The sequence below is a fragment of the Phyllobates terribilis genome, unplaced genomic scaffold (genome assembly GCF_046119375.1).
Source record: "Phyllobates terribilis strain yellow unplaced genomic scaffold, ASM4611937v1 Scaffold_12__6_contigs__length_324123572, whole genome shotgun sequence".
NCBI classification, from domain to species: Eukaryota; Metazoa; Chordata; class Amphibia; order Anura; family Dendrobatidae; genus Phyllobates; species Phyllobates terribilis.
In genome coordinates this window covers 86,268,106-86,289,547 of record NW_027362772.1, presented here as the reverse complement: position 1 = coordinate 86,289,547, position 21,442 = coordinate 86,268,106, and the positions used below count along the sequence as shown (strand labels likewise).

The 21,442-nt window shown below is 57.5% G+C and overlaps 1 protein-coding gene across 1 annotated transcript in view; it reads left to right on the top strand.

Moving 5' to 3' along the window:
* LOC141172152 (tyrosine-protein kinase STYK1-like) overlaps positions 1-9,762 on the top strand; it is a 63,603-nt gene extending 53,841 nt beyond the window's left edge. The window contains exon 9 of the mRNA XM_073656027.1: positions 8,688-9,762. Coding sequence (XP_073512128.1) covers positions 8,688-8,862 — 175 coding nt within the window. The 3' untranslated portion in view covers positions 8,863-9,762. The remainder of the gene's footprint in view (positions 1-8,687) is intronic.
* Positions 9,763-21,442: the final 11,680 nt, after the last annotated feature.

The window sequence follows — 21,442 nt, the reverse complement described above, 5'->3', positions numbered from 1 at the left end:
ACGGCCGTTTGTGGCCGGATGGAGTGGGAACGGACGTTTGTGACCGGGCGGAGTGGGAACGGCCGTTTGTGGCCGGATGGAGTGGGAACGGACGTTTGTGACCGGGCGGAGTGGAAACGTCCGTTTGTGGCCGGGCAGAGTGGGAACGTCCGTTTGTGGCCAGGTGGAGTGGGAACGTCCGTTTGTGGCCGGATGGAGTGGGAACAGCCGTTTGTGGCCGGATGGAGTGGGAACAGCCGTTTGTGGCCGGATGGAGTGGAAACGGCCGTTTGTGGCCGGGTGGAGTGGGAACGGCCGTTTGTGGCCGGATGGAGTGAGAACGTCCGTTTGTAGCCGGGTGGAGTGAGAACGGCCGTTTGTGGCCGGATAGAGTGGGAACGTCCGTTTGTGGCCGGATGGAGTGGGAACGGCCGTTTGTGGCCGGATGGAGTGGGAACAGCCGTTTGTGGCCGGATGGAGTGGAAACTGCCGTTTGTGGCCGGGTGGAGTGGGAACGGCCGTTTGTGGCCGGATGGAGTGGGAACGGCCGTTTGTGGCCGGATGGAGTGGGAACGGCCGTTTGTGGCCGGATGGAGTGGAAACGGCCGTTTGTGGCCGGGTGGAGTGGGAACGGCCGTTTGTGGCCGGATGGAGTGAGAACGTCCGTTTGTAGCCGGGTGGAGTGAGAACGGCCGTTTGTGGCCGGATAGAGTGGGAACGTCCGTTTGTGGCCGGGTGGAGTGAGAACGGCCGTTTGTGGCCGGATGGAGTGGGAACGGCCGTTTGTGGCTGGATGGAGTGAGAACGGACGTTTGTGACCAGGCGGAGTGGAAACGTCCGTTTGTGGCCTGGCGGAGTGGGAACGGCCGTTTGTGGCCGGATGGAGTGGGAACGTCCGTTTGTGGCCGGGTGTCGTGGGAACGTCCGTTTGTGGCCGGGCGGAGTGGGAACGTCCGTTTGTGGCCAGGTGGAGTGGGAACAGACGTTTGTGGCAGGGTGGGGTGGGAACGTCCGTTTGTGGCCGGGTGGAGTGAGAACGTCCGTTTGTGGCCGGATGGAGTGGGAACGTCCGTTTGTGGCCGGGTGTAGTGGGAAGCGAACAGCCGTTTGTGGCCGTGTGGAGTGGGAATGGCCGTTTGTGGCCGGGTGGAGTGGGAACGGCCGTTTATGGCCGGGTGGAGTGGGAACGGCCGTTTGTGGCCGGATGGAGTGAGAACGTCCGTTTGTAGCCGGGTGGAGTAAGAACGTCCGTTTGTGGCCGGATGGAGTGGAAACGTCCGTTTGTGGCCGGGTGGAGTGGGAACGGCTGTTTGTGGCCGGGTGGAGTGGGAACGGCCGTTTGTGGCCGGATGGAGTGGGAACGGACGTTTGTGACCGGGCGGAGTGGGAACGGCCGTTTGTGGCCGGATGGAGTGGGAACGGACGTTTGTGACCGGGCGGAGTGGAAACGTCCGTTTGTGGCCGGGCGGAGTGGAAACGTCCGTTTGTGGCCGGGTGGAGTGGGAACGTCCGTTTGTGGCCGGATGGAGTGAGAACGTCTGTTTGTGGCCAGGTGGAGTGGGAACGTCCGTTTGTGGCCGGGTGGAGTGGGAACGTCCGTTTGTGGCCGGATGGAGTGGAAACGGCCGTTTGTGGCCGGATGGAGTGGGAACGGCCGTTTGTGGCCGGATGGAGTTGAAACGGCCGTTTGTGGCCGGGTGGAGTGGTAACGGCCGTTTGTGGCCGGATGGAGTGAGAACGTCCGTTTGTAGCCGGGTGGAGTGAGAACGGCCGTTTGTGGCCGGATAGAGTGGGAACGTACGTTTGTGGCCGGGTGGAGTGGGAACGGCTGTTTGTGGCCGGATTGAGTGGGAACGTCCGTTTGTGGCCGGGTGGAGTGGGAACGGCCGTTTGTGGCCGGATGGAGTGAGAACGTCCGTTTGTAGCCGGGTGGAGTGAGAACGTCCGTTTGTGGCCGGATGGAGTGGGAACGGCCGTTTGTGGCCGGGTGGAGTGGGAACGTCCGTTTGTGGCTGGATGGAGTGAGAACGTCTGTTTGTGGCCAGGTGAAGTGGGAACGTCCGTTTGTGGCCGGGTGGAGTGGGAACGTCCGTTTGTGGCCGGGTGGAGTGGGAACGTCCGTTTGTGGCCGGATGGAGTGAGAACGTCTGTTTGTGGCCAGGTGGAGTGGGAACGTCCGTTTGTGGCCTGGTGGAGTGGGAACGTCCGTTTGTGGCCGGATGGAGTGGGAACGGCCGTTTGTGGCCGGATGGAGTGGAAACGGCCGTTTGTGGCCGGGTGGAGTGGGAACGGCCGTTTGTGGCCGGATGGAGTGAGAACGTCCGTTTGTAGCCGGGTGGAGTGAGAACGGCCGTTTGTGGCCGGATAGAGTGGGAACGTACGTTTGTGGCCGGGTGGAGTGGGAACGGCTGTTTGTGGCCGGATTGAGTGGGAACGTCCGTTTGTGGCCGGGTGGAGTGGGAACGGCCGTTTGTGGCCGGATGGAGTGAGAACGTCCGTTTGTAGCCGGGTGGAGTGAGAACGTCCGTTTGTGGCCGGATGGAGTGGGAACGGCCGTTTGTGGCCGGGTGGAGTGGGAACGTCCGTTTGTGGCTGGATGGAGTGAGAACGTCTGTTTGTGGCCAGGTGAAGTGGGAACGTTCGTTTGTGGCCGGGTGGAGTGGGAACGTCCGTTTGTGGCCGGGTGGAGTGAGAAAGGCCGTTTGTGGCCGGATGGAGTGAGAAAGGCCGTTTGTGGCCGGATGGAGTGGGAACGGCCGTTTGTAGCCGGATGGAGTGGGAACGTCCGTTTGTGGCCGGATGGAGTGGGAACGTCCGTTTGTAGCCGGATGGAGTGGGAACGTCCGTTTGTGGCCGGGTGGGGTGGGAACGTCCATTTTTGGCCGGATGGAGTGGGAACGTCCGTTTGTGGCCGGGTGGAGTAAGAACGGCCGTTTGTAGCCGGATGGAGTGGGAACGTCCGTTTGTGGCCGGGTGGAGTGGGAACGGCCGTTTGTGGCCGGGTGGAGTGGGAACGTCCGTTTGTGGCCGGGTGGAGTGGGAACGGCCGTTTGTGGCCGGATGGAGTGAGAACGTCCGTTTGTAGCCGGGTGGAGTGAGAACGTCCGTTTGTGGCCGGATGGAGTGGAAACGTCCGTTTGTGGCCGGGTGGAGTGGGAACGGCCGTTTGTGGCCGGGTGGAGTGGGAACGGCCGTTTGTGGCTGGATGGAGTGGGAACGGACGTTTGTGACCAGGTGGAGTGGAAACGTCCGTTTGTGGCCGGGCGGAGTGGGAACGGCCGTTTGTGGCCAGGTGGAGTGGGAACGTCCGTTTGTGGCCGGGTGGAGTGGGAACGTCCGTTTGTGGCTGGATGGAGTGAGAACGTCTGTTTGTGGCCGGGTGGAGTGGGAACGGCCATTTGTGGCCGGTTGGAGTGGGAACGGCCGTTTGTGACCAAGCGGAGTGGAAACGTCCGTTTGTGGCCGGGCGGAGTGGGAACGGCCGTTTGTGGCCAGGTGGATTGGGAACGTCCGTTTGTGGCCGGGTGGAGTGGGAACGTCCGTTTGTGGCCGGGTGGAGTGGGAACGTCCGTTTGTGGCCGGGTGGAGTGGGAACGTTCGTTTGTGGCCGGATGGAGTGGAAACGGCCGTTTGTGGCCGGGTGGAGTGGGAAGGACCGTTTGTGGCCGGATGGAGTGAGAACGTCCGTTTGTAGCCGGGTGGAGTGAGAACGTCCGTTTGTGGCCGGATGGAGTGGGAACGTCCGTTTGTAGCCGGGTGGAGTGAGAACGTCCGTTTGTGGCCGGATGGAGTGGGAACGTCCGTTTGTGGCCGGGTGGAGTGGGAACGTCCGTTTGTGGCCGGATGGAGTGGGTACGTCCGTTTGTGGCCGGGTGTCGTGGGAACGTCCGTTTGTGGCCGGGTGTCGTGGGAATGTCCGTTTGTGGCCGGATGGAGTGGAAACGTCCGTTTGTGGCCGGGTGGAGTGGGAAGGGAACAGCCGTTTGTGGCCGGGTGGAGTGGGAATGGCCGTTTGTGGCCGGGTGGAGTGGGAACGGCCGTTTGTGTCCGGGTGGAGTGGGAACGGCCGTTTGTGGCCGGATGGAGTGAGAACGTCCGTTTGTGGCCGGGTGGAGTGGGAACGGCCGTTTGTGGCCGGGTGGAGTGGGAACGGCCGTTTGTGGCCGGATGGAGTGGGAACGGACGTTTGTGACCGGGCGGAGTGGGAACGGCCGTTTGTGGCCGTATGGAGTGGGAACGGACGTTTGTGACCGGGCGGAGTGGAAACGTCCGTTTGTGGCCGGGCGGAGTGGGAACGTCCGTTTGTGGCCAGGTGGAGTGGGAACGTCCGTTTGTGGCCGGATGGAGTGGGAACAGCCGTTTGTGGCCGGATGGAGTGGGAACAGCCGTTTGTGGCCGGATGGAGTGGAAACGGCCGTTTGTGGCCGGGTGGAGTGGGAACGGCCGTTTGTGGCCGGATGGAGTGAGAACGTCCGTTTGTAGCCGGGTGGAGTGAGAACGGCCGTTTGTGGCCGGATAGAGTGGGAACGTCCGTTTGTGGCCGGATGGAGTGGGAACGGCCGTTTGTGGCCGGATGGAGTGGGAACAGCCATTTGTGGCCGGATGGAGTGGAAACTGCCGTTTGTGGCCGGGTGGAGTGGGAACGGCCGTTTGTGGCCGGATGGAGTGGGAACGGCCGTTTGTGGCCGGATGGAGTGGAAACGGCCGTTTGTGGCCGGGTGGAGTGGGAACGGCCGTTTGTGGCCGGATGGAGTGAGAACGTCCGTTTGTAGCCGGGTGGAGTGAGAACGGCCGTTTGTGGCCGGATAGAGTGGGAACGTCCGTTTGTGGCCGGGTGGAGTGAGAACGGCCGTTTGTGGCCGGATGGAGTGGGAACGGCCGTTTGTGGCTGGATGGAGTGAGAACGGACGTTTGTGACCAGGCGGAGTGGAAACGTCCGTTTGTGGCCTGGCGGAGTGGGAACGGCCGTTTGTGGCCGGATGGAGTGGGAACGTCCGTTTGTGGCCGGGTGTCGTGGGAACGTCCGTTTGTGGCCGGGCGGAGTGGGAACGTCCGTTTGTGGCCAGGTGGAGTGGGAACAGACGTTTGTGGCAGGGTGGGGTGGGAACGTCCGTTTGTGGCCGGGTGGAGTGAGAACGTCCGTTTTTGGCCGGATGGAGTGGGAACGTCCGTTTGTGGCCGGGTGTAGTGGGAAGCGAACAGCCGTTTGTGGCCGTGTGGAGTGGGAATGGCCGTTTGTGGCCGGGTGGAGTGGGAACGGCCGTTTATGGCCGGGTGGAGTGGGAACGGCCGTTTGTGGCCGGATGGAGTGAGAACGTCCGTTTGTAGCCGGGTGGAGTGAGAACGGCCGTTTGTGGCCGGATAGAGTGGGAACGTCCGTTTGTGGCCGGATGGAGTGGGAACGGCCGTTTGTGGCCGGATGGAGTGGGAACAGCCATTTGTGGCCGGATGGAGTGGAAACTGCCGTTTGTGGCCGGGTGGAGTGGGAACGGCCGTTTGTGGCCGGATGGAGTGGGAACGGCCGTTTGTGGCCGGATGGAGTGGAAACGGCCGTTTGTGGCCGGGTGGAGTGGGAACGGCCGTTTGTGGCCGGATGGAGTGAGAACGTCCGTTTGTAGCCGGGTGGAGTGAGAACGGCCGTTTGTGGCCGGATAGAGTGGGAACGTCCGTTTGTGGCCGGGTGGAGTGAGAACGGCCGTTTGTGGCCGGATGGAGTGGGAACGGCCGTTTGTGGCTGGATGGAGTGAGAACGGACGTTTGTGACCAGGCGGAGTGGAAACGTCCGTTTGTGGCCTGGCGGAGTGGGAACGGCCGTTTGTGGCCGGATGGAGTGGGAACGTCCGTTTGTGGCCGGGTGTCGTGGGAACGTCCGTTTGTGGCCGGGCGGAGTGGGAACGTCCGTTTGTGGCCAGGTGGAGTGGGAACAGACGTTTGTGGCAGGGTGGGGTGGGAACGTCCGTTTGTGGCCGGGTGGAGTGAGAACGTCCGTTTTTGGCCGGATGGAGTGGGAACGTCCGTTTGTGGCCGGGTGTAGTGGGAAGCGAACAGCCGTTTGTGGCCGTGTGGAGTGGGAATGGCCGTTTGTGGCCGGGTGGAGTGGGAACGGCCGTTTATGGCCGGGTGGAGTGGGAACGGCCGTTTGTGGCCGGATGGAGTGAGAACGTCCGTTTGTAGCCGGGTGGAGTAAGAACGTCCGTTTGTGGCCGGATGGAGTGGAAACGTCCGTTTGTGGCCGGGTGGAGTGGGAACGGCTGTTTGTGGCCGGGTGGAGTGGGAACGGCCGTTTGTGGCCGGATGGAGTGGGAACGGACGTTTGTGACCGGGCGGAGTGGGAACGGCCGTTTGTGGCCGGATGGAGTGGGAACGGACGTTTGTGACCGGGCGGAGTGGAAACGTCCGTTTGTGGCCGGGCGGAGTGGAAACGTCCGTTTGTGGCCGGGTGGAGTGGGAACGTCCGTTTGTGGCCGGATGGAGTGAGAACGTCTGTTTGTGGCCAGGTGAAGTGGGAACGTCCGTTTGTGGCCGGGTGGAGTGGGAACGTCCGTTTGTGGCCGGATGGAGTGGGAACGGCCGTTTGTGGCCGGATGGAGTGGGAACGGCCGTTTGTGGCCGGATGGAGTGGAAACGGCCGTTTGTGGCCAGGTGGAGTGGGAACGGCCGTTTGTGGCCGGATGGAGTGAGAACGTCCGTTTGTAGCCGGGTGGAGTGAGAACGGCCGTTTGTGGCCGGATAGAGTGGGAACGTACGTTTGTGGCCGGGTGGAGTGGGAACGGCTGTTTGTGGCCGGATTGAGTGGGAACGTCCGTTTGTGGCCGGGTGGAGTGGGAACAGCCGTTTGTGGCCGGATGGAGTGAGAACGTCCGTTTGTAGCCGGGTGGAGTGAGAACGTCCGTTTGTGGCCGGATGGAGTGGGAACGGCCGTTTGTGGCCGGGTGGAGTGGGAACGTCCGTTTGTGGCTGGATGGAGTGAGAACGTCTGTTTGTGGCCAGGTGAAGTGGGAACGTCCGTTTGTGGCCGGGTGGAGTGGGAACGTCCGTTTGTGGCCGGGTGGAGTGAGAAAGGCCGTTTGTGGCCGGATGGAGTGAGAAAGGCCGTTTGTGGCCGGATGGAGTGGGAACGGCCGTTTGTAGCCGGATGGAGTGGGAACGTCCGTTTGTGGCCGGATGGAGTGGGAACGTCCGTTTGTAGCCGGGTGGAGTGGGAACGTCCGTTTGTGGCCGGGTGGGGTGGGAACGTCCATTTGTGGCCGGATGGAGTGGGAACGTCCGTTTGTGGCCGGGTGGAGTAAGAACGGCCGTTTGTAGCCGGATGGAGTGGGAACGTCCGTTTGTGGCCGGGTGGAGTGGGAACGGCCGTTTGTGGCCGGATGGAGTGGGAACGTCCGTTTGTGGCCGGGTGGAGTGGGAACGTCCGTTTGTGGCCGGGTGGAGTGGGAACGGCCGTTTGTGGCCGGATGGAGTGAGAACGTCCGTTTGTAGCCGGGTGGAGTGAGAACGTCCGTTTGTGGCCGGATGGAGTGGAAACGTCCGTTTGTGGCCGGGTGGAGTGGGAACGGCCGTTTGTGGCCGGGTGGAGTGGGAACGGCCGTTTGTGGCTGGATGGAGTGGGAATGGACGTTTGTGACCAGGTGGAGTGGAAACGTCCGTTTGTGGCCGGGCGGAGTGGGAACGGCCGTTTGTGGCCAGGTGGAGTGGGAACGTCCGTTTGTGGCCGGGTGGAGTGGGAACGTCCGTTTGTGGCTGGATGGAGTGAGAACGTCTGTTTGTGGCCGGGTGGAGTGGGAACGGCCATTTGTGGCCGGTTGGAGTGGGAACGGCCGTTTGTGACCAGGCGGAGTGGAAACGTCCGTTTGTGGCCGGGCGGAGTGGGAACGGCCGTTTGTGGCCAGGTGGAGTGGGAACGTCCGTTTGTGGCCGGGTGGAGTGGGAACGTCCGTTTGTGGCCGGGTGGAGTGGGAACGTCCGTTTGTGGCCGGGTGGAGTGGGAACGTTCGTTTGTGGCCGGATGGAGTGGAAACGGCCGTTTGTGGCCGGGTGGAGTGGGAAGGACCGTTTGTGGCCGGATGGAGTGAGAACGTCCGTTTGTAGCCGGGTGGAGTGAGAACGTCCGTTTGTGGCCGGATGGAGTGGGAACGTCCGTTTGTAGCCGGGTGGAGTGAGAACGTCCGTTTGTGGCCGGATGGAGTGGGAACGTCCGTTTGTGGCCGGGTGGAGTGGGAACGGCCGTTTGTGGCCGGATGGAGTGGGAACTTCCGTTTGTGGCCGATGATCCTCTCCCTCACCGCTGCCTGCAGTGTTGCATCTTCAGCCACAGAAAGAGCAGTGGATCATTCCGCAGACCCAACGATGGGGACCGCACCCTGAGCCCCAAGCACCTCCCGCCTTCACCCCAAGTTTACTTTCTTTATGAAAGCTTGTGAGACCACAGAGCTGACGTTCCATAGTTTTGGGGTCACTTGCCGGATGTTGATCTGCTGATGATCACCCCCATCAGGCCGCTGCTTTGTAGTCTCCACCAGGTGTCAGCAGTGATTTATAAGACATGATGGGGGAGGGGGGAGGCTATAAAATTAGCGCAGAGGAGCCAGTAGCAGCTGTGGCCCCTAAGGTAGGGTTGGGGGGCGCTGTGTAGGTCATTAGTCGCACATCTTGGGGGTTGACGTTCATTTTTCACCCTCCCCCACTGTTCCTGTCTTCTGACCCTTCAGGTTTGAGGTGATGAGCAGCTGTTGCCAATGGGAGGCGCCGCTGAGACCATGCTTTACAGATGTGATGAAGCTGCTGCAGAATGGCCAGGACCAGGCGGATGGACGGACCCCCCTGACCCCCAGGGACACTCTCAGCTGGATGGAGTATGCGTCTGTGGCTGGGATCCCTGCATGATGCTCTGGCCAAGCTGGAGCCATTGGTGAAGGAGGGGTGAGGACTTTGCCATTTACCCGCGCCCACCTGTATGATGTATATACTGAACGGACGGGATTAACCCTTTACCTGTGAATCTATTTATGGTGGAAAATAAAAATTCTGAAAATGTGAAGGAGAGGAGACAAGAGGCGCCACGTGATACAGGACAAATGCTGTTTATTGTGCGTAACCTGCACCCTAGAAATTCTGTTCAGGCCCCCAACACGGGGCTGGGCACTGCTGGCACACGGGGCCACAGGGATGACAGGGGCCGGTGTGATATGCTATGTGGGTATCATTTTGTGTCTATTTATATTTGACTGATTTTCAGTGTTCTCTTGTTGCTCTGTGTCCCTCTAATGTTCTCTTGTTGCTGTGTCCCTCTAATGTTGACTTCTCTCGTAGGTTGAGTTGATATTTGGTAATTGATGAATAGCTGCTATTTATCATCTGATATCAGCTCCCACAGCTTATTATACTGTTATCTGTGGACAGGGTCAGTGGATAATGCTGTTTGCTAATATGCTAATGACATATTGAACCAGGCCAGCTTGTTGTAAAGCAATGGAAGGACCAACAATGCCACCTTCTCCCCTGACCTGGGAATGAGTAGAAGGGACTTTTAAATATCACAGCCAGGAGAGACACTGGTGAGATTCTGTGTGGGACAATGACGTGAGGACAGCACCTCATTGAGAAAGAGAAGGATGTGGAGTATTTTATCCTCTGTCTGCTGGATTGTTGGACTCTCCTCTCCCGGGACTTTTATCCCGTTACAGAACTGCGTTTGTATTTCTGGACTGTATTATCCTCTGTGTGGTGGATTGTATATGGACTTTTCGGTTTTGCCTATAATAAAGGTCTTGGGATTGTTCACTCTTCTCTTGCACTGTTGATTGTGTGATGTTGGAGAAGGACCCCGTGACAGCCAGTGTCCAAGACTTCAGTATAATCAGCAAGATGGTGAGTCTCTGCCTCCAGCAACATCACCATGATGAACTCTCCTTCTCCCCCCCAATGATGGCCTCTCCATCCCCCTCCCCAATGATAGGCCTCTCCATCTCCCCATGATCTCTCCATCCCCCAATGATATACCTCTCCATCTCCTCCCCCAGTGATGGCCTCTCCATCTCCCTCCCCAATGATAGACATCTCCATCTCCCCCGATGATCTACCTCTTCTTCCCTCCAATTATATACCTCTCCATCCCCCATATTGAGTACCTCTCCACCCCCATATTGATGACCTCTCCACCCCCATATTGATGACCTCTCCACCCCTCATATTGATGACCTCTCCACCCCCCATTGATGACCTCTCCACCTCCCACCCCCATTTATGACCTCTCCACTCCCCATATTGATGACCTCTCCACCCCCCATTGATGACCTCTCCACCTCCTCCCCTTGATGACCTCACCATCTCTTCCCCCCATGATGACATCTTCCTTCCCGTATCATTCATTAACTACCAGTCCACAGGGCTGCCCTCACTCCACCACATGGTTATCAGAAAGCACAAAGTCTATTGCCATGAGAAGGTCACACCTTGTGGCTCCATGACACCTCCGGGAAGAGAACGTACGACATGGACCACACCAAGTGGTATAAACCCGTCAGGGGCGAGAAGGAGCAGAGCTGCATGACCACACCTGCAAGAGAAATGTATCTGAGGCTTACTTTCAAAATAAGAAAAACACATTCCATACATTGTGCCGCCATCCCCTAGATTCACCGTATCACGTGCTGCCATCCCCCAGACTCCCCGTATCGAGCGCCGCCATCCCTCAGACTGCCCGTGACCCGTTCCGCCATCCCCCAACAGCTAGAGGGCACCTTAAAGTTTGGTACTGATTGGCAGCGATTCTCAAACAACTATGCTAAATGCACCCCCTGCGAAGACCACCTTCTTCCACCACTGGGACTCCAGGATCTTGTCATGCGGGTAGACTCCTTGGTCAATCATGAAGAGGATCATTATAACGGTGATGGCTCGCAGGACGACCACGTGATTTCCTGTCAGCAGTGAGGCGCAGGTGAAGATGGCGGATGCGTAAGGACAGGGGAGGCCTCTGTACATAAAGGGCACCCCCGCAAGAGGAGAAAATCATCCCGAATCCTGAGATCAATGTTTACTGTGAAGGTGGAAACTGCTGAAAACACGGAGTCTCGGAGTACAGGAGGAAGCGGGGCAGGTGGGACATTGAGGAGGATACCAGTGCGGGGGGTAGGTCGAGTATCGGGTGAGGGGAGGCAGGTGGGACTTTGGGGAGGACACTAGAGAGGGGCAGGTGGGACATTGGGGAGGGGCAGGTGCAGTATCGGGGGGAGGCAGGTGGGACATTGGGGAGGGACAGGTGGAGTATCCGGTGAGGGGAGGCAGGTGAGACATTGGGAAGGGGCAGGTGGAGAATCGAGGGAGGGGAAGCAGGTGGGACTTTGGGGAGGACACCAGTGAGGGGCAGGTGGAGTATCGGGTGAGGGGAGGTAGGTGAGACATTGAGGAGGATACCAGTGCGGGGTAGGTCGAGTATCGAGGGAGGGGAAGCAGGTGGGACTTTGGGGAGGACACTAGAGAGGGGCAGGTGGGACATTGGGGAGGGGCAGGTGCAGTATCGGGGGAAGGCAGATGGGACATTGGGGAGGGACAGGTGGAGTATAGGATGAGGAGAGGCAGGTGAGACATTGGGGAGTGGCAAGTGGAGTATCGGGTAAGGGGAGGCAGGTGAGACATTGGGGAGGGGCAGGTGGAGTATCGAGGGAGGGGAAGCAGGTGGGACTTTGGGGAGGACACTAGAGAGAGGCAGGTGGGACATTGGGGAGCGGCAGGTGCAGTATCAGGGGAAGGCAGGTGGGACATTGGGGAGGGACAGGTGGAGTATAGGATGAGGAGAGGCAGGGGAGACATTGGGGAGGGGCAAGTGGAGTATCGGGTAAGGGGAGGCAGGTGAGACATTGGGGAGGGGCAGGTGGAGTATCGAGGGAGGGGAAGCAGGTGGGACATTGGGGAGGGGCAAGTGGAGTATAGGATGAGGAGAGGCAGGTGAGACATTGGGGAGGGGCAAGTGGAGTATCGGGTAAGGGGAGGCAGGTGAGACATTGGGGAGGGGCAGGTGAAGTATCGAGGGAGGGGAAGCAGGTGGGACTTTGGGGAGGACACCAGTGAGGGGCAGGTGGAGTATCGGGGGAGGGGAGGCAGGTGGGACTTTGGGGAGGGGCAGGTGGAGTATCGGGCGAGGGGCAGGTGGACTATTGGGGAGGACACCAGTGAGGGGATGGTGGAGTACCGAGGGAGGAGAGGCAGGTGGGACATTGGGGAGGGGTAGGTGGAGTATCGGGTGTGGGGAGGCAGGTGGGACATTGGGGAGGACACCAGTGAGGGGCAGGTGGAGTATCAGGGGAGTGGAGGCAGATGGGACATTGGGGAGGACACCAGATGGAGTATCAGGGAGGGGAGTATTGGGTGAGATTAGGCAGGTGGGACATCGAGCAGGACACCAATGAGGGGCAGGTGGCGTATCGGGGGAGGGGAGGTAGGTGGAACATTGGAGAGGGACAGGTGGAGTATCGGGCGAGGGGAGGCAGGTAAGACATTGGAGAAGGGCAGGTGGAGTATCGGGGGGAGGGGAAGAGGCAGATGGGACATTGGGGAGGGGCAGGTGTAATATCAGGGGAGGGGAGGCAAGTAAGACATTGGGAATTTCACCAGTGAGAGGCAGGTGTAGTATCGGGGGAGGCAGGTAGGACATTGGGCAGTTCACCAGTGAGGGTGAGGTGGAGTATAGGGGGAAGGGAAAGAGGCAAGTGGAACATTGGGGAGGGGCAGGTGTGGTATTGGGGGAGGGGAGGAAGGTAGGACATTGTGGAGTTCAAGAGTGAGAGGCAGGTGGAGTATCGGGGGAGTGGAGGCAGGTAGGACATTGGGCAGTTCACCAGTGAGGGTGAGGTGGAGTATAGGGGGGGGGGAAGAGGCAGGTGGGACATTGGGGAGGGGCAGGTGTGGTATTGGGGGAGGGGAGGAAGGTAGGACATTGGGGAGTTCACCAGTGAGAGGCAGGTGGAGTATCGGGGGAGGCAGGTAGGACATTGGGCAGTTCATCAGTGAGAGGCAGGTGTGGTATTGGGGGAGTGGAGGCAGGACATTGGGCAGTTCACCAGTGAGAGGCAGGTGGAGTATCGGGGGAGGCAGGTAGGACATTGGGCAGTTCACCAGTGAGAGGCAGGTGGAGTATCGGGGGAGTGGAGGCAGGTGGGACATTGGGGAGGGGCAGGTGTGGTATTGGGGGAGTGGAGGCAGGTAGGACATTGGGGAGTAGAGATGAGCGAACATGTGTGGAAACCATTAGATTTTTTCAAATTCGGCACGAACATTGGACATTCAGATTCGTGATCGGACACCCGAGCGTTTTTACTGAAAAGCTGCCCAAATCGTCAAAAGCGCGGGAAATTATTGCGTTTCCACTACCGTATTTATTAGGACTTTGGCTAGGATAGTGGTGCTGTATGATGAGCGAGGGGGACGTGTTTGATGAGGGGAGGGGTGGAGAGAGGTCAGAGGAGCGGCGGACTGTTAATCTTTTTTTTTCTTAACTTAATGTGTGCAGATTCCTGTAGCCAATCAGGGCGCAGTAACCACCCACAACGTCCAGACACAAGGGCTTGTATCATTGGCTGCTTAAGTCACATGTCCCTCTCTATATAAAGAGCAGACATGTTGTTTTAGTGCCATTCTGTCAGTATAACAGCGCAGAGAGGCTGCTCCTGATGCAGCTCCTGGATACTGAGAGATTGAGATAGTTAGCTAGGCGGTTGCTTCTAAGTCAGGTAGTTTGAATAGATAGGATCCTGTGTGGCTGTGAAATCGACCTTCCAGCAGATCAATCGTTTTTGCTATTAGTGTGGTCCAGACAGAGACAGCACGGCTCATTTCAGCATAGAACTCTGTTGTGCTGATATTGTGCTCCATGCAGGAGTACACCTTTGAAACAGTGTTACTACTGTGATACATACAGCAGGCCACATCTCAACTTGAAATTTTTTTGCGCATTTATTCTGCTGTATACAGGGTTCCACAGTAAAAAAAAAAATTACATTTTTTCTGTTACTACTGTGCTACATAAACAGGCAACATTTGAGTTTTTACTTCTTTGATGCTGATATTCTGCTCCATCCAGGGGTTGACATTATAAAATCTAAATTTTTGCTGCTACTACCATGCTACATCAACCAGGTCACATCTCAGTTGTAATTGTTTTTCGCTGAGATTCTGCTTTATCTAGGGCTCCACATATTAGAAAACCTAATTTTTTTCTGGTACTACCGTGCTACAGCAACCATGCCACATTTCAGCTTTTAATTATTTTGTGCTAGTATTGTGCTCCAGCCTATATTTCACGATCTAAATTGTTTGAGCTAATAGCGTGGTCTGGTCCTGCCACATTTCAGCATTGGACAGGGCTTGGAGAAACATTTCTAGCTTAAACTTTGATCAGTAACTGGTGGATGAGTGACAGGTGTCGGTCTGGTGCTCCGAGAGCTCGGACAAATTCAGGCAACACAAATGAAGGAGACACACAGAAATTGCCTCTGACATTTACCCTGCTGCTGCGGTTGATGTTTTTGCGTTGACGACTCAATGTTCCCAGGGTTGGAAGTCTATCACTGCGTTGCACACTGTGTGCCTCACTGCTGTCTTGGGGAAAACCACTCTCAAGATTGTCTTCAAGCATGTTTTGATACTCCAGCATGGGCGCGTCTCTTTCCATGGGGGATGACCATCTGGCAAAATTTACTCTTGTACCGTGGATTGAACAGAGGCAACCCAGTAGTCAGCACTATTTCTAATCCAAACAATACGGACAACTATCATGTTGCAGATAGTGCTGCAAGAAGGTGCTCATGGGTCAGTCTCTTTCACTCGGTCCAAGTCCATAGTGTGTTGGTGGCGGGGTAGCACTGAAGTTTGTTGACTCTGTCCCCTCCCGCCAACCACAGAGAACATAGAGAGAGGTGATCATTATCCTCTTCATCTCCTGACTGTTGCACGCCCATCACCTCCTCATCCTCCTCCATTTGTTCCTCGGCTCCTGCACCTTCACTAACAGTTTGTCTGGTACCACCAGTCAACCTCGATAGCTGCAATCCACCCTCACTGTATGACGACAGTCCGGAACTTAGAGATATTGCTATCCTTCCACATCCTCCTCTGCTTCCTCCTTGTCCCCTGGGAACCTCACCTACTCCCGCAGACTACTCAAAGTGTGCTCCAGCATGTAGATGACCGGAATAGTGATGCTGATGATGGCATGGTCAGCGCTAACCAACTTAGTAGCCATTTCAAAAATGTGCAGAAGGGTGCAGAGGTCCTTCATCTGTGTCCACTCCGCAGGTGTGATTTGCACCTCTTCCATACTCCGTTGGCCCAGGCTATGCAAAATGAGATACTGCGTCAGGGCTCGTCACTGCAACATGTGCAGAGATGAATTCCACCGTGTCGGCGCATCACTTATCAACTGGTTAACCGATAGACAGAAAGACCTCTGTAGCGACGCAAGTCGATGACTCGCGGGTTGCGAATGGCGGAAGTGAGCCCACAGCGACCGTGGTTTCTGCAGCAGCGTATCCAAGCCGGGATAGTGGCGGAGAAATTGCTGTACCATCAGGATAAGGATGCGAGTCATGCAAGGCACGTGTGAGGTTGCCCCGGCGTAGGGCCGCCACCAGATCTGCACCGTTATCGCACACGTCCTTTCCTGGCTCCAGGTTCAGCGGAGACAGCCATTGCTCAAACTCAGCCTGGAGAGCTGTCCACAACTCTTCACCTGTATGACTCCTGATTGCGGTGAGTCCTGGCCGCGCAGTACGGAGGTGGGGGGATTCACTCCGCACTGTTGGAACGCGTGTCTCATTAAGGCAGAGGTTGAGGGCGCAGGTGGAGGTCCTAGAGGAGGTGGAGGAGGCAGAAGCACTGTCTCATTAAGGCAGAGGTTGAGGGTGTAGGTGGAGGTCCTAGAGGAGGTGGAGGAGGCAGAAGCACTGTCTCATTAAGGCAGAGGTTGAGGGTGTACGTGGAGGCCCTAGAGGAGGTGGAGGAGGCAGAAGCACTGGAGGAAGACCATGGCCCCACTATCAGTATTTGGTCAGTATTCGGTCAGACATAGATTTAATCAAGAAACGGGTGATGTTGTCTGTGACATGCTGGTGTAGCGCAGGCACAGCTTTCTTAGAGAAGTAATGGCGACTGGTACTGGGGGACTGCGACGGCCATCAGCTTTTTGTATTCACCAGATGGAAAGGCAGCATTTCCATGGCCAACAGATTGGAGATGGTGAAATTCAAGCTGCGGTGCTGAGAAAGGGTGGAGTAGGGTGAACCGTGGTGGAGCGTGAGTGAGGTGCAGGTGGAGAGGTTACGGTGGTATTAGAAAGATGCAGTGGGCTCGGTGAAACAAACGCATGGCATGTCCGCTTCCGTTACAGCTGACGGGCTCTCACTCACTGACTGCGGCGGATAAACAAGTGGAGGTTCTGCGGCCGGAGACCTGTGTGAGAACACTTGGAGGGAGAAGCAGCAGATGTGGTTGATGGGGCCGCCGGTGGTTGGCGAGGCCCGTTAGTCCGCATTTTAGAGCGGTGAGATTCCCAGTCTAAGGGCTCATACTCATATGCGAGAAAAACGGACGAGTGCAATCTGATAAAATCTCGGATTGCACTTGCATGAAAATCGCATGACACTCGTCCGTTTTTTCGTTCCCGGTGTCAGAATGTTTTTCTTCTCACATAGGGGTATAAGCCCTAACACATCGCGTGTGTGCCGGTTCATGCAAGTAGTAGTCAAATTATTGCAATTTTTGCCTCCAGTTAAACATTTTTTTTTTTTTTTTTACAGACTTGGCAGATAACGCAAGATGTGTCATCCAAAAAGACCCCGGCTAGGCCACCCCTCGCAAACTGCAGACCCACAACCGCTGCTTACCATAGGCACAGTTGTGGCTGCGGCTGCAGTACTTGGCGTGGTTGCATCACTCAGTGTCTGTGCAGGAAGACGCAACTCAACCTCCTGGTCCGCCACCTCCTCTGCGGAGCTACTCCGCTGCGGGCCTCTGGGTTCACACCAAGTAGGATCTACAACCTCATCGTCATCCTCTCTGTTCTCCCACTCCTCGCCCTAAGGTTATGTGCACACATAGCGTTTTTGATGCGGTTTTCCCGCGCAAAAATGCATCAAAAACGCTCTTCCCGCTATAGCAATGGTAATCCTGCGCAAATTTCCGCTCAGGATTACTAGTGTGGAAAAAAAAAAAAATCGCAGCGTGATCATTGTTCGGGCGTTTGCGCAGCGAATCCACGTCCATTGACTTGAATCACAGCAAACCCGCAGGTGTAGTGTAGTATTTATACCTGCGGATTTGCTGCGTTTCAATTAAAGCCAATAGCCGCGAATTTGCGTCGGAAAAGCGGTGCGGGTGGTACCCGGGTCGGGAGATGAGGACTACAACTCCTCTCATCCGACCGCCGCTCCCGCTGATAGAAGAAAAGAAAAAAAAACACTGTACTCACCTGTCCAGCGCCCCCCCGGTGTCCTCCTGGTCCTGGGCCCCAGCACTGTTCTCGTCCCGGCGGCCGGCGGTACACACGCCATTTTTTTTGTTTCATTTTAGGCTCTGTGCCCACGTTCCGGACGTAGCAGCGATTTGGACGCATATTTTTTGCTGCATCCAAAACGTTGCATTTTATTGAACGCAGGTAAATCCGCATGTGTTCACTGAACCGTGCGGATTCACCGCATTCAATACATTCTAGGGGTCAAACTTCTGTTGCGGACACTAGCGACAATTTAGCAACTAGCAAGAGAATTTGACATGCTGCGGTCCTGAAAGACGCACCGCATGTCAGTGTCCACGGGTGATCCGCAGCCTCAGATGCACGGATAGCGGACATAGGATTTCTAGAGATCCCATCCACTATGCTGTAACATCTGGACGCTGCGGGTTTGACGCTGTATAAACACACAGCATCAAACCTGCAGCGGCTCCTGACCGTGGCCACCTACCAAAACTCACCCGCAGAGAGAGAGCCCGGCCTCAGTGCCCGCACACGAGAGAGCCCGGCCTCAGCGCCCGCACACGAGAGAGCCCGGCCTCGGCTCCTGTATATGAGAGAGCCCGGCCTCAGCTCCTGTATATGAGAGAGCCCGGCCTCAGCTCCTGTATATGAGAGAGCCCGGCCTCAGCTCCCGTATATGAGAGAGCCCGGCCTCAGCTCCCGTATATGAGAGAGCACGGCCTCAGCTCCCGTATATGAGAGAGCCCGGCCTCAGCTCCTGTATATGAGAGAGCACGGCCTCAGCTCCTGTATATGAGAGAGCACGGCCTCAGCTCCTGTATATGAGAGAGCCCGGCCTCAGCTCCTGTATATGAGAGAGCCCGGCCTCAGCTCCCGTATATGAGAGAGCCCGGCCTCAGCTCCCGTATATGAGAGAGCACGGCCTCAGCTCCCGTATATGAGAGAGCCCGGCCTCAGCTCCTGTATATGAGAGAGCACGGCCTCAGCTCCTGTATATGAGAGAGCACGGCCTCAGCTCCTGTATATGAGAGAGCCCGGCCTCAGCTCCTGTATATGAGAGAGCCCGGCCTCAGCTCCTGTATATGAGAGAGCCCGGCCTCAGCTCCCGTATATGAGAGAGCCCGGCCTCAGCTCCCGTATATGAGAGAGCCCGGCCTCAGCTCCCGTATATGAGAGAGCCCGGCCTCAGCTCCCGTATATGAGAGAGCCCGGCCTCAGCTCCCGTATATGAGAGAGCACGGCCTCAGCTCCCGTATATGAGAGAGCACGGCCTCAGCTCCCGTATATGAGAGAGCACGGCCTCAGCTCCCGTATATGAGAGAGCACGGCCTCAGCTCCCGTATATGAGAGAGCACGGCCTCAGCTCCCGTATATGAGAGAGCACGGCCTCAGCTCCCGTATATGAGAGAGCCCGGCCTCAGCTCCCGTATATGAGAGAGCCCGGCCTCAGCTCCCGTATATGAGAGAGCACGGCCTCAGCTCCCGTATATGAGAGAGCCCGGCCTCAGCTCCCGTATATGAGAGAGCCCGGCCTCAGCTCCTGTATATGAGAGAGCCCGGCCTCAGCTCCTGTATATGAGAGAGCCCGGCCTCAGCTCCTGTATATGAGAGAGCCCGGCCTCAGCTCCTGTATATGAGAGAGCCCGGCCTCAGCTCCCGTATATGAGAGAGCCCGGCCTCAGCTCCCGTATATGAGAGAGCACGGCCTCAGCTCCCGTATATGAGAGAGCACGGCCTCAGCTCCCGTATATGAGAGAGCACGGCCTCAGCTCCCGTATATGAGAAAGCACGGCCTCAGCTCCCGTATATGAGAGAGCACGGCCTCAGCTCCCGTATATGAGAAAGCACGGCCTCAGCTCCCGTATATGAGAGAGCACGGCCTCAGCTCCCGTATATGAGAGAGCCCGGCCTCAGCTCCCGTATATGAGAGAGCCCGGCCTCAGCTCTTGTATATGAGAGAGCACGGCCTCAGCTCCTATATATGAGAGAGCACGGCCTCAGCTCCTGTATATGAGAGAGCACGGCCTCAGCTCCTGTATATGAGAGAGCCCGGCCTCAGCTCCTGTATATGAGAGAGCCCGGCCTCAGCTCCTGTATATGAGAGAGCACGGCCTCAGCTCCTGTATATGAGAGAGCACGGCCTCAGCTCCCGTATATGAGAGAGCACGGCCTCAGCTCCCGTATATGAGAGAGCACGGCCTCAGCTCCCGTATATGAGAGAGCACGGCCTCAGCTCCCGTATATGAGAGAGCACGGCCTCAGCTCCCGTATATGAGAGAGCCCGGCCTCAGCTCCCGTATATGAGAGAGCCCGGCCTCAGCTCCCGTATATGAGAGAGCCCGGCCTCAGCTCCTGTATATGAGAGAGCACAGCCTCAGCTCCTGTATATGAGAGAGCACGGCCTCAGCTCCCGTATATGAGAGAGCACGGCCTCAGCTCCCGTATATGAGAGAGCACGGCCTCAGCTCCCGTATATGAGAGAGCACGGCCTCAGCTCCCGTATATGAGAGAGCACGGCCTCAGCTCCCGTATATGAGAGAGCACGGCCTCAGCTCCCGTATATGAGAGAGCCCGGCCTCAGCTCCCGTATATGAGAGAGCACGGCCTCAGCTCCCGTATATGAGAGAGCACGGCCTCAGCTCCCGTATATGAGAGAGCACGGCCTCAGCTCCCGTATATGAGAGAGCACGGCCTCAGCTCCCGTATATGAGAGAGCCCGGCCTCAGCTCCCGTATATGAGAGAGCCCGGCCTCAGCTCCCGTATATGAGAGAGCCCGGCCTCAGCTCCCGTATATGAGAGAGCACGGCCTCAGCTCCCGTATATGAGAGAGCACGGCCTCAGCTCCCGTATATGAGAGAGCACGGCCTCAGCTCCCGTATATGAGAGAGCACGGCCTCAGCTCCCGTATATGAGAGAGCACGGCCTCAGCTCCCGTATATGAGAGAGCACGGCCTCAGCTCCCGTATATGAGAGAGCACGGCCTCAGCTCCCGTATATGAGAGAGCACGGCCTCAGCTCCCGTATATGAGAGAGCACGGCCTCAGCTCCCGTATATGAGAGAGCACGGCCTCAGCTCCCGTATATGAGAGAGCACGGCCTCAGCTCCCGTATATGAGAGAGCACGGCCTCAGCTCCCGTATATGAGAGAGCACGGCCTCAGCTCCCGTATATGAGAGAGCACGGCCTCAGCTCCCGTATATGAGAGAGCACGGCCTCAGCTCCCGTATATGAGAGAGCACGGCCTCAGCTCCCGTATATGAGAGAGCACGGCCTCAGCTCCCGTATATGAGAGAGCACGGCCTCAGCTCCCGTATATGAGAGAGCACGGCCTCAGCTCCCGTATATGAGAGAGCACGGCCTCAGCTCCCGTATATGAGAGAGCACGGCCTCAGCTCCCGTATATGAGAGAGCACGGCCTCAGCTCCCGTATATGAGAGAGCACGGCCTCAGCTCCCGTATATGAGAGAGCACGGCCTCAGCTCCCGTATATGAGAGAGCACGGCCTCAGCTCCCGTATATGAGAGAGCACGGCCTCAGCTCCCGTATATGAGAGAGCACGGCCTCATCTCCCGTATATGAGAGAGCACGGCCTCAGCTCCCGTATATGAGAGAGCCCGGCCTCAGCTCCCGTATATGAGAGAGCCCGGCCTCAGCTCCCGTATATGAGAGAGCCCGGCCTCAGCTCCCGTATATGAGAGAGCCCGGCCTCAGCTCCTGTATATGAGAGAGCCCGGCCTCAGCTCCTGTATATGAGAGAGCACGGCCTCAGCTCCTGTATATGAGAGAGCCCGGCCTCAGCTCCTGTATATGAGAGAGCACGGCCTCAGCTCCTGTATATGAGAGAGCACGGCCTCAGCTCCCGTATATGAGAGAGCCCGGCCTCAGCTCCCGTATATGAGAGAGCACGGCCTCAGCTCCCGCATATGAGAGAGCACGGCCTCAGCTCCCGCATATGAGAGAGCACGGCCTCAGCTCCCGCATATGAGAGAGCACGG